Here is a 13,545-nt window from a genome sequence, read left to right on the forward strand (position 1 = left end):
TTTGTGCATGATAGGCAAGCACTTTGCCAGCTGAGGTAGACCCAGAGTTCTTTAGTGGAGATTTTTAATCGCAAGTGCTATTCCTATCAGAATAGTGCAACTTTCTCCTGAAGAGCAATATTACTTACGTTGTGCTCCTCCTCATCTCTACTCCAGAGCCCCGTCTGTGCCAGTACATGTGGTGTGGTCTCAGCTGACAGCTCAGGATTTTATTGCTTTCTTCTTTTATGTGTATGGCTGTTTTGTCTGCTGCATGTATGCCTGGGGCCATGGAGGTCCAGAAGAGGGCACTGTATCCCCTGGAAATAGAATGACAGTTGTGAGACACCATGCTGGTGTTGGGACTCTAACCCAAGTCCCCTGGGAGAGCAGTCAGTGCTCTTAACCACTGAGCCATCTTCCAAGTGTCCAGGACTTTTAATGAAAAGATTGGATGAATTTATCTTTAATTAAAGTACAGTTAATTAAGGTTCTTTGCCTTAAGATAAGGAAGATCCTGTCTAATGTGTTTGTGGGACATTGTAGCTAATTCTAGCAGATGCTTCCCTTAGAGAACATTATGCTACGTGAGTAAAAAGACAGTGCTGGACATGCCCACTCAGGGTATGCAGCGTGGCGCCCATACACAGGGTGGGATAGTATTTCTTGGTGCTGGGGGGAAGTTGGCATAGAGTTTCAAATTTTCAAAAATGCAGGAGTTCTAGAGATTGGTCGCACAGTAGTATTTGCGTGGACTCGGCACCTCTGAACACAGAGGCTAAGGTAGTAAGTTTTGTGTTGCATATTTTCTAACTAGGATTAAAAAAAAAAAAAAAACAGTAGTCAGGTAGAACCAATTTCCATGACGTATTTATGGTTTTACTTTGGGACAAAGGACTAGAGACTGAGATGAAAGCTAAATACCCTGGTCAACAGGGTTGACACGGAGGAGGCTGGCTGTGGGCGGGACAAGTCATGTGAGTTTTCCACCACACGGGGGAGACATTCATCTCGCATCTCCAAATCATCAACCTGGAGAGGCATGAGGACAGCTTCCAGAAGCATGCCTCCTCCACCCCGGCTTGAGACGTGGTGCGCCATTCTCCTGAGCGGTGGCCCTTGAATCCTTGTGCCCAGCAACTCCAGAGGCCGGCAGAGATGGTGTTGGTTGAGGAGGACTCAGAAGGCAGCCCACTGGATGGGAGCTGTAGAATCAGAAGCAGCAGATAAATGTGTTCAAAAAACTCCCTTCTGCGTGTCAGGAGTCAGAGAGTCTAAGGGATGAGGAAAGGAGGCCGTTAGTAAGCTACTAGGAAGCTAGTAGGCTGAGCGCGGTACAGAGAGTGAATATGAAAAGATGGGGTCATTCTTGGCAGCGTAGGCACGGGAGAAGTAAGGGAGAAGAAGGACAGTCCCGGACTGATGTAGAAGAAGAGAGAGCAGACAGGAAAGGCCAACTCGGGAATACGGTGAGAGAGATGAAGCTGTCAAAAACACTGTTCGGCCACCTAAATTAAGAAAAAAAAAATCCTTCTAGCTACCTGTGAGTTCATTCTACTGCTTAAGACAGCCATTTAAATGACAGGGGACCCAGAGCAAAGAGCAGCAAGAAACACCCTCACGTTCAGTCTGTGACACATGAGCACAGAGTACGCCCACCTTGGCAGCCTTGGTGCCGTTCAGACCCATGTAGGTCAGCGGCAGCAGTGATGGAGTTTAGGGGTTCTAAGCCTTGTCCTCTCACAGAGGCCCCTTGCGAAGAGAACCTGTCTGTATTAAAGATCTTTTACTTGCTTCCAGGTCACCCATTCTCTCTAGCTGTGTTTGAGGATCACGTGTGGTTCTCGGATTGGGCTATCCCATCGGTAATAAGGGTGAACAAGAGGACTGGTCAAAACAGGGTACGTCTCCGAGGCAGCATGCTGAAGCCCTCATCACTGGTTGTGGTCCACCCATTGGCAAAACCAGGTACACTGGAGAAGTCCTGCAGGCCCTCCTGCACTGGAGACTGCAGCTGTATTAACCAATGGCAGCAGGCGGTGGGGGTGGAGAGGATTTCGTGATTTCTCTTTCACCTGTCTGCATAAACGTTAAGATTTTTCCAAGATTCGGACATTGATTGAATCACAACCCAGAGAAGCTTCGTAGTTTGTTCTTTATCCCTAATATGGTGTTGGGTTTTCCCTCTCCAGCCACACTCCTCCCCTGCTCCCTATCACTGGCTTGCTACGTTTCAAAAGACTCGGGTTACAGAAGTCAGGATAAGCAAGTTAGACTTTGTTCATAGTGACCAGATAGATGGATGGATGGATAGATAGATGATAGATAGATAGATAGATAGATAGATAGATAGATAGATAGATGATAGACGATAGATGGATGATAGGTAGATAGATGATAGACAGACAATAGATAGATAGCTGATAGAATATAGATGATAGAAGATAGATAATAGATAGATAGATAGATAGACAGACAGACAGACAGACAGATAGCTGATAGAAGATAGATGATAGATAGTTTAATAGAGACCCTACCTGGAATTCTTAACACCAAATAGAATTATTCGATACACTAAAAGTTGTTGACTCAGGCTACTTAGATTTTTACAGTGGAACTTCTACCCACACGTGCCGGGTAGTGAGCAGCAGTCAGGAGCAATCCAAGGACGAGTCATTCAGCTCCCGCAGCATCTCCTCATCCTGAAGATCTCTAAGCATTTGACTAGATCCTGGGTCAGGAACTAGGACTCACACAGACTAAGGAGCCTCAGGAGCTGAACAGCCATACTCAGCAAATATACATAAGGTATCAACATTCTGAGCTGGCTCAGAAGCAGGGCCTCCTGGAAGGAGCTCCTGTGAGAGAGAGAGAGAGTTTTAGACACACCCTCTGTTTAGAACGGCTGCGTTCTCTCTTGCCCAAAGACGTCTTTGATTTGCATCAGCAACATCCTTGACATCTCCGGCCCCATCTGCACATTCTCTCTGGTCTCCATAGGTGCAGACCCCTGCTTACACAGGAATGGAGGTTGTGAACACATCTGCCAAGAGAGCCTGGGCACGGCTCAGTGTCTGTGTCGTGAAGGATTCGTGAAGGCCCCGGATGGGAAAATGTGTCTCGCTCGGAAGGGTGATCAGATACCGGCAGGTAACATAGACGCTGTGTGACTGGATTATCTCACCCGAGCTCCGTACACTGGAGCATCCATGCTCTGCTTCTGATGACCATAGCGCTTGTATTGTGAAGTGCTCCTGTCTTCAACACTGTTGAGTGTCTGGGCTCCTGCGCCCCTCCCCCAGTGAGTCTTCTAATGCCTTATCACAGTCCGAGTTAAATTGACCTCTAATTGTAAAAGCTCCAAGCTTCACCTTCTCCCTGTTTGTAGTGGGCTCTACCCTGCCAGCTTGTGACAATGTTTAAAGACAGTTTGTTTAAAAACGTTATGTTCTTAATCTCAGGGATCATGAAAGATAACCTCCTCCCCACACTATGTAGGTCTTAATAGGAAGACTTGAGTCCTTTCTAGAAATAACTACTGTATCAAACAAGTGTAGGAAGTGGGTACTGAGAAGGTCATGACCTGTCTCTTTACAGCTGTAGTTGAGAAAGAGGGCGGGAGAATGAGCTGTGCGTGATGGATGACCTTTCCGCCTGCAGTGCATGCCCAGACGAGGCGGATCTGGAGTCATCTTTTGGTGTCTGCCTACCAAGAATGTGCCAGAGATAATTTATATTTATTAAGGCTCTTTAAAAAGTGCATAATTCCTTGGTAGGCATGTTATAAATATCAGCTAAGTGGCAGGTTGATAACAGTGGATGGATGGCCCTCCATGGAATGGAGTTATATATTGGGTTTTCAGATGTGGTTTCTTCTTCTTCTTCTTCTTCTTCTTCTTCTTCTTCTTCTTCTTCTTCTTCTTCTTCTTCTTCTTCTTCTTCTTCTCCTTCTCCTTCTCCTTCTCCTTCTCCTTCTCCTTCTCCTTCTCCTTCTCCTTCTCCTTCTCCTTCTCCTCCTCCTCCTCCTCCTCCTCTTCCTCCTCCTCCTCCTCCTTTTCCTTCTTCCTCTTCCTTTTCTTCTTCCTCTTCTTCTTCTTCTTCTTCTTCTTCTTCTTCTTCTTCTTCTTATTATTATTATTATTATTATTATTATTATTTGCCTTAGGATAATAGTTTCATACTTCTAAGACTCAGAACTCCATTTTGCTTTTAAAAGACTTATTAAGATCCCTAAAGGGGGAGTTGGGGATTTAGCTCAGTGGTAGAGCGCTTGCCTACCAAGCGCAAGGCCCTGGGTTCGGTCCCCAGCTCCGAAAAAAAGAAAAAAGAAGAAGAAAAAAAAAAAGATCCCTAAAAGGTTTTTGCATATGAGGCCCTAGGGCCTCAAGTCTCTTGAGGGTTAGGTGCATGTTCTCTGACTGAGTCCATTCCCAGCAGTCCTCTGCCGTACATGTGTCAGGGGCCTCATATCAGCTGGTGCATGCTGCCTGATTGGTGGTTCAGTGTCTGAGGGATCTCGGGGGTCCAGGTTAGTTGAGACTGCTGTCTTCCTATGGGGTCGCCCTCCTCCTCAGCTTCTTCCAGCCTTTCCCTAATTCAGCCACAGGGGTCCCCGACTTCAGACCATTGGTTAGATACAGGTATCTGCCTCCATCTCAGTCAGCTGCTTGTTGGGCCTCTCGGAGGACAGCCGTGCTAGGCTCCTATCTGTAAGCACGCCACAGCGTCAGTAATGGTGTCAGGTCTTGGAGCCTCCCCTTGAGCTGGATCCCAATTTGGGCCTGACACTGAATCTCTTTTCCTTCAGTCTCTTTTCCATTTTTTTTGTCCCTGAAGTTCTTTTAGACAGGGACAATTCTAGGTCAGAGTTTTTGACTGTGGGAGGGCAACCCTATCTCTCCACTTAATGCCTTGTCTTTCTACTAGACATGGACTCTGCAAGTCCCCTCTCCCCACTATTGGCATTTCATCCAGGTTTCTGGTACATTCTAGAGGGTGCTCCCAATCTACTTCCTCCCGGGATTGTCCCCTCCCCCCAATACCAGATCATGTTCCTCCTTTTCTTCCCCTTCTCCCCTCCCACCCAGGACCCTCCCTTCTTCTGCCCCCACCCCCGTGATTGCTTTCTTTCTCCCTCCCAAGTGGGATTGAGGCGTCCTCACTTGGGCCCTTTGGCTTGTTAACCTTCTTGAGTTCGGTAGACTGTATCCTGGGTATTCTGTATTTTTTTGGCTAATATCTGCTTATGGGTGAGTACACACCATGCATGTTCTTTTGGGTCTGAGTTACCTCACTCAGGATGATATTTTTTAGTTCCGTCCATTTGCGTGCAAAACTCATGATGTCCTTGTTCTTAATAGCTGAGTAGTATTCCATTGTGTAAATGAACCACATCATCTGTATCCATTCTTTGGTTGAGAAACATCTGGGTTGTTTCCAGCTTCTGGCTATCACAAATAAGGCAGCTGTGGACATAGTGGAACATGTTCCCCTGTGGCATGGTGGGGCATCCTTTGGGAATCTGCCCAAGAGTGGTATAGCTTGATCTTCAGGTAGATCTATTTCATTTTCTAAGGAACATCCAGATAATTTCCAGAGTGGTTTTACCAGTTTGCAATCCCATCAGCAATGGAGGAGTGTTCCTCTTTCTCTACATCCTTGACAGCATGTGCTGTCACCTGAGTTTTTGATCTTAGCCATTGTGATTGGTGTGAGGTAGAATCTCAGCCATTCGAGATTCCTCTGTTGGGGATTCTCAGTTAAGCTCTGTACCCCATTTTTTTAAATTGAGTTATTTGGTTTGTTGATGTTTAGTTTCTTGAGTTCTTCATAAGTTTTGGATATTATTCCAATGTCAGATGTAGGGTTGGTGAAGACCTTTTCCCATTCTGTGGGCTGCCCTTTTGCCCTATTGACGGCGTGCTGTGCTGTGTTGAGCTGTGTGCCGTGCCGTGGCACCACAGTCTTTCCTACACTGCCTTGCTGTATCAATATCAATGTGAACAAACAGTGGCTCCCCATGGTGATGGGAGGAGCCTTGGTGCTGCCGATTCTGCACAGTGGGACCCAGGGGGATGTGTAGCACGGCCGAACAAAGTGCTGTCTTCGGGAGTCCAGCTCCTCCTCTCCAGGAGCAGTGAGCTTTGTGCTTCTGTGTGGCTTTTTATGCACAGCAGCTTCAAAACCACAGTTAATTCAGGGTATTGTAAATATGGAAGCCAGACAAAGGGAGGAGCTAGCTAGCATAAGAGGCTGGGGAGAGGTGGCCTCCAGAACTTCTTGTCACTGTGGTCTGTGATTCTGAGCTGATGATATTCAGAAGGGGTGTTGGTCTTTATCTAAAAGAGTCCCATTCTCTCCCCAATTGACTCCACCAAACCCTGCCCCCCTCAATCTTCTTACTAAAATGAGTCTGAACTCATAACCAACAAACATAATTAAATGAACCAATCAACATAAATTAAATCAAACTTTCCTCGAAATGGAAAGGCTTAACTAATCGAGTCTTTTGTCCTACAGGTGACAACGCTGATCTTAGTAAAGAGGTGGCATCGTTGGACAAATCCCCTAAGACTGATGTACCAGACGATGACAGGACAGAGTCCTCCACACTAGTGGCTGAGATCATGGTGTCAGGGCTGAACTGTGAGTTCTCCCAGATAGCTTTGGTTCTAACAGCTTCCATTCCACCCGTAGGAGGTCCTACGGTTTCATATTAGCTAACTGTCCTACAGCCCAGCCTCAGACTTGGGTCTTCCTCCTTTGAAAAGCATGTACTACAAAGCTCTGTTGGGTTAGACATGAATCGTGCGTGCTGAGAGACTCTAGGCTGACAATCAGGCAGAAGAGACTTAAGTGTTTCCACACCCGTACCTACTGTGGCTGGCTTATCTAGACTTGCTCTGTCAGGCCGATGTGAAAAGTTGATAGTAATTGATGAGCCTCATTAATTGGTTAATTACTGCAGAAACTCCACAAACAGAAATGTTAGAATTCTTTGTCTATGTTGCACATTTATCAGCAGAATAATTTGGCTCATAATAGAGTCTATTATGTTCTCTGTGTGGCGAGGAGTTTTGATGAGCCCCAGAGCTTCTATGAGCCCACCCTGTCTTCACAGTTCATTGCCCTTCTCTCAGTGTGGCTCGCTTTGACTCTGACACATCTAATCATATATGTATTGTATATACTGTATTATATATCCATATATAATATAATTTAATATATAATAATAATATAATATAATATATAGCTACCTTACGAATTGCTCCAGAGACTCTCATCTCCATTTTCCAAGTACTATGACTATAGAGAGGCCACCATACCCTGGCATTTAACCTGGAAGCTGAGCCACCTCCTCAGACCCCTGAGTAACATTTTGCATTAACATAACGTCTGTGGCTTTAAACTGTTTGAACCTCCATGAGAGGGAAATTACAGGCGTCTTCCTCTGACTTTTGTGGGCTGAAGAGCGGATGTTCAGGGCTTAAGGGTCACGTGCCCCACCCTGTGTTTCTGATGACGTAAGAAGCACATATTTTCAGTAATGATGATAATTAATATCTGTATGCACTTTTAACATTTGGCATGTTTAAGTTATATTTTTGATTCCTGTTATATTCCACTACTTTATAGATGTAAAAACCGAGACTGAGGTGTACTGATTAGTGACTTGACTAAAGATTTTGAAAATTATGACCGTCTAGGACTGGAGAGATGATTCAGTTGTAAGGTGCATCTACACACGCGTGAGGACCTGAGTTAGGATCCTCAGAGCCCACATTTAAAAAAAACACAAAGCAGGCATGCCGTCTGCAATTGTAATCTAAGTGGTGGGGGTGTGGATACCGGAGGAGACCCGGGACCTCTAGCCAGCCAGTTTCAATTAGTGAGCTCGTGTACAGTGAGAGACATTCACTCAGAAGAATCAGGTAGAGAGTGATTGAGGAAGAAACTCAGCATTGACTTCTGTCCTCCACACACCTACACATGCGCACACACATGCACACACATGACCACCTACACATGCACACATACATGTGCACCTACAGATGCATACACACATGAACCCCTACACATGCACACCTACACATGCACACACATGACCACCTACACATGCACACATACATGTGCACCTACAGATGCATACACACATGAACCCCTACACATGCACACCTACACATGCACACACATGACCACCTACACATGCACACACATGACCACCTACACATGCACACATACATGTGCACCTACAGATGACACACACATGAACCCCTACACATGCATACACACATGAACCCCTACACATGCACACTTACACATGCACACACATGAACACCTACACATGCACACTTACACAGGCACACACACATGACCACCTATACATGCACACACACATGACCACCTACACATGCACATCTACACATGCACACACACATGACCACCTACACATGTACACTTACACATGCACACACACATGAGCACCTATAGATACACACACACATGAGCACCTACACATGCATACACACATGAGCACCTACACATGCACACACACATGACCACCTATACATGCATATACACATGAGCACCTACACATGCACACACACACGAGCACCTACACATGCACACACACATGAACACCTACACATGCACACTTACACATGCACACACACATGAGCAAAGAAGAATGACCAAATGACCAATTCCTTTTTAAGAAGTTCCAGAAAAATTTGCCACAAAAAAACTATATTTATTTGGCTATTTTTTGGTCACTGTACTAAGTGCTGGGCATTTACCAGGGCAGGCTAAAGACAGCTGCAACCTGCATAGTCACAGCTTAATGTGAGACCCAGAAGTCTAATCAAATACAGCATCAGGATTCCTGGGCCCAGAGACCACCCTCAGACCCGGCAGGGAAGGGACCTATACAGGCTCACAGGGCACTTCCATCACACTGAAGAGAGATTGGCAGACCGAGATACATGACAGAGAGCACCTTGACGGTGTCGGGGGTCAAGGAGTGAGGGAGAGAGGATTTAGGTCATCACCTGTGCTTGGCTTTGTATTCACTTAGCCCCCAAAGGCAACAGAGCCTTTGCCTGCAGCCTGTATTACTGCACTTTTATCACTCAGTAGGACCTCGGCACACAGTAGGTACTTCTGAGTGAATTTTATTTTTATAGCTTAGCTCCCAAAGTTGCTTCTGGTACTTGGGGCTTTGATTTTTAAGTGCTGGTGCTCAAACCCAAGGCTTTGCACATGCTAGACCCACTGAACTACACCCTCAATCCTAATCACTATTACCACTATCACTGTGCCCTTCTTTTTAATTATGAAAATGTTTAATTATTTTATGTGTATGAATGTTCTGTCTGCATGTATGTTTGTGTACAATGTGGGCGTCTGATCCTCTCAGATCCCCTGAGACTGGAGTTACAGATGTCTGTGTACAGCCAGCCGTGTGGGTGCTGGGAATCGAACTGAGGACCTCTGGAAGAACAGCAAGTGCTCTTAGCCACTGAGCCAAGTCTACAGCCCTGACTACGCCCTTCTTCATCTTCTTTATCTAGCCATGGACAGTGAATTTTAATTGGCAGGGGATTTTTAGAGCAGTCATGTTTCCTTTGGTTTCCAACACCAGTCACGCAAAGCAGCAGTCCTATTAGAAAACCCCACCCATAGTAGACAGAAGCAGTGAGCATTGCCCGTGTGGCCACAGCTAGCCTGCGCCCCTACAGCTTATCTGTTGTTTTCCTTCATGCAAAGCTGACTGAGTTGTGAGTAACAGGGGTTAGCCAAGCAAGCATGAAGGGTATTGTGTTCGCCCAAGAGAAATCTTGGTTAAGTTGCTAAACATAGGAAACATAAAAGCACAATTCCCACCGGAGTGGTAGCGCACGCCTTTAGTCCCAGCACTCAGGGAGGCAGAGGCAGGTAGCTCTCTGTGAGTTTGAGGCCAGCCTGGTCTACAGAATGAAGTCCTGTCTTGATAATCAAAAACAAAACAAAAAAATCCCCACACCACAATTACCCCAATGTCTGCAGTCACAAGGGGCCTGAATCCAGCTTGGAACATTATAACCTTTACAAAGGAGCTCAGACGGCTTCGTCTCCCCTATATACTGTGAACAAACTGGATAGACGATGGTGCTGCATAGACAGCTGTGGTATTCCAACTCCGAAAAGAAGGTGGTGGGTGGCTTTTGGGGAGTGACTATATGCACAAGCAGTTAGAGCAGAAAAGCAAGAAACAAAGAAAAGCTTGCTCAAGTCTGTGGCTTGACGTGTAACTCTGTCCCCCGGGGCATTTGCATTTCAATGAACTATGAAATGAAATGATCTTTTACAGCATCTGACTTGTAAGGTTCGTGACTTTGCAGAAGTGCCAGGAGGCTTACAAGTCAGTGCATAAATCTTGATAATAAGCACACGCTGTGACATATATCCTATTAGATATGAAACGTGATATTAGTAAATTAATAATAAATCTTTCTTGAGTCAATCTCCTTGTCAGAAACAGATCTGCTTGCTACATACAAGCCTGTGTGCTTTGGGAGAGTAGATGGGCTTTTTGTATGTCACAATGGTTGGGGATTTTTGTGTAAAATTGTAGTTGGTTGCTTGTCTGCTAAGGCTAAATACTGGCTCTCAAGATCTGGCTGTCCCCCACATACACCGAGTGGTGCTATGTAAACTTTGTTCCCCAGTTTAGCTGGTCAATAAAAGACTAGAGCCTGTGATTGGGCTGTGGGGGGAGAAAGGTAGGACTTGAGGGTCAAGAGAGAGGCTTGCAGGTAGAGAGAGAAAAAGAGGAAAGGACAGTGGTGGAGGAGGCCACCATGAGACGAAATGGACCATGAGCACATGGCCAGGACAAACAGCAAGTGACAAGGGACATAAAATGGCTGGGAAACTAGCTAGAATGTCTCCAAACCTGTTCAATCTAGACTCACAGTTTGTAGATAAAATACCTGTGTTGTGTGTCTTATAAAGGCTACCTAGAGTTATAATTGATATTACTTAAAATGAAATTGGAGTCTATTTTAAGCTCTATTAGAAGCTCAAATGAACAGATGACAAACAAGTCAACACCAAGCTCTCCGGACATCAAATGGTTCTTTAGGATTCAGGTTTACCTCAGCATGTGAGAGAAAGAGGCAGGGGGTCCTCACTTTCAGGGCAGCCTTGGCTTCTCACTTCTCCAAAAAGCTAGAAAGCAACAAAACCACAAACCAAAGCAAATCAAAGCTAGCAAGCACACAAAACCATGCAACTGAAGGCACATGGAAGCAGGGAGCTGTCTTCTGAATCTAGAGAAGCAGATAGAGCCGCCAGACCTAACCAGCTCTTTCCGTTTGGAGGCTAAGCCCACACACAAACTCCAGGAAGGAGGTGTTGGGACATTCTGTCCAGCACCTGGATGTCCACTTCCTCCTCTGAAGGCTGGTAATAATTGCATGTGCTCTCACTGTTTGCAGATGAAGATGACTGCGGCCCTGGTGGGTGTGGCAGCCATGCCCACTGTATTTCAGAGGGAGAGGCGGCTGTGTGTCAGTGTTTGAAAGGATTTGCTGGCGATGGAAACCTGTGTTCTGGTAAGAGCAAAGGCCGAGTGCACAAATTTGAAAAATCATGAACCAAAAGCGTTCTTTTTACTAACTAAAATTCTCCACAAGGATGTAAGTAATTAGTAGGTTTAAATAAATTATTTGATGTTGGGGGGGAAAGGAATGGTATGCATAGTAAATAAGACACATAAGCACATTTACATATAATATTACCTCATATTATACTAACATTGTGTTAAGATTAAACAAAAAGTGAACTTGACACTTGAAACATGAATTTGAACTTGAAACATGAATTTGAGCTCAAGTCAAACTTATGGAGTCATAAATATAGAACATAAATTCATAAATATCTGAGAACCCTAATATATATGTTTGTGTGAAACAAATAGATTATGGTAGATAGGTTTCCATTTTATATTATCCATAGTAAATGATTACTGGGAAAATGTCATCCTTGTCTCTGGAAAACTCTGGAAGAAAGTAATTTACTTACACCTACTTAGCTGTTCAGATAGGTGGGAACTTCATGAAAAATGAACTTCAAACCCAAGACGCAGGTTTGCACAGACAGAACCTGTCAGCGACTGAGTGATTGGCCATACGAAGACTCAGTCTTTCCTACTGTTCCAGTTACTTCTTTCCAGGATTGCCAGAACCAGTGCTTCTTAACCTTCCCGACGCTGCAACCCTTTAATACGGTTCCTCTTGCTGTGGGGATTCTCTCCCAGCATAAAATCATCTCACTGCTACTTCACTACCGCAATCTTACGACTGTCGTGAATCGCAGTGTCAATGTCTGATGTGCAGGATATGCGATGTGTGACCCCTGCATGGGTCGAGACCCACAGGTTGAAAAACGTTTCACATGCCCATGATCTCCCCACAGATATAGACGAATGTGAGCTGGGTAGCTCAGACTGTCCCCCCACCTCGTCCAGGTGCATCAACACCGAAGGTGGCTATGTCTGCCAGTGCTCAGAAGGCTACGAGGGAGATGGGATCTACTGTCTCGGTGAGAGAGCCCAGGCGCCAGTGCACAGGGGCGGGGCAGGAGGCGAGCTGAAGAGAGTTGTCAAAATAGTTGCTGCGGGCTGAGGGGAGGCAGGTTAGAATCGGAAGGAAACACGTGTCAAGACCTGTGCGGACAGATGTAGTTTAGGTCTGAGGAAACAATCTCCTGGCCATAACAGCACAAGCTGAGCTGCTATGCCTACCTCTTTGCCTCTCTAGTTCATTCTCTGAGGCTTGGAGGTTGGAGGCTCAGTCAGTGTTCAGAGTTGTAAGCCATCGGTGAGCAGTTGGTCTGCACCCCTCTGTTGCTGAGTTTAGCCACTGGCCCATGGTGAACCGCAGAGCTGGGGTGGGTGTGTTGCGAATCACTGTGTACGAGAGGACAGGGACAGGAGGCTCCAAGGCAGGCGTAAGGTATTTCTGACGGTTCAGTAGATGAGAACTTCCAGCACTGACATTTCACTGCAAGCTCAGAATGATTGAAAGCCTTTTCACAGCCACCCTCCTCTGCCAAGGGCTGGGTGGGGCTGCGGGCCGGGAGTTCACTCTGTGGATGTCTTCTGCTGTGCTGGCTGTCAGGAGCCCGGTAGCGCTGCACAAGTGGAGGCTTGCCCTACATACTGTCACCTGGTGCAGCGCTTAGCCGCTCTCCCGGGGTTCCCAGCTCCTCTTCTACGCTGTTTCTTCTCCTTCTTCTGAAGGCCAACGGAGAAGGACAGACGCCCTGGTAACCTCAATGCGGGTGTTTTCTCTCGCATGTGAAGGTCATGACTACGCATTTGTGGATCCGGTTGGCTTAAGCCAGACTTTATCAGATTAGTTCTGTGCAGTCCACAGACCTCCGAAAACACACTTTAAAGCACAGATTTGGCAGGCAGTCAGGAAAATGTCACTGCACTAATTAAGCAGGCTCACAGATATTTTGGGCAAACAGACTTCATATTTCATTTCTTTTGAAGGGAAAAAAGGTATATTTTCTCAGAGA

The 13,545-nt window shown here is 45.9% G+C and overlaps 1 protein-coding gene across 1 annotated transcript in view; it reads left to right on the top strand.

Moving 5' to 3' along the window:
- Nucleotides 1-13,545, top strand: part of Egf (epidermal growth factor) — a 79,315-nt gene that overhangs the window by 49,364 nt on the left and 16,406 nt on the right. The window contains 5 exon segments of the mRNA XM_032897342.1: nt 1,780-1,947; nt 2,980-3,111; nt 6,484-6,624; nt 11,457-11,573; nt 12,436-12,561. Of these exon segments, the coding sequence (XP_032753233.1) occupies nt 1,780-1,947; nt 2,980-3,111; nt 6,484-6,624; nt 11,457-11,573; nt 12,436-12,561 (684 nt within the window).

Source organism: Rattus rattus, chromosome 3, assembly GCF_011064425.1.
Source record: "Rattus rattus isolate New Zealand chromosome 3, Rrattus_CSIRO_v1, whole genome shotgun sequence".
Lineage (NCBI taxonomy): Eukaryota > Metazoa > Chordata > Mammalia > Rodentia > Muridae > Rattus > Rattus rattus.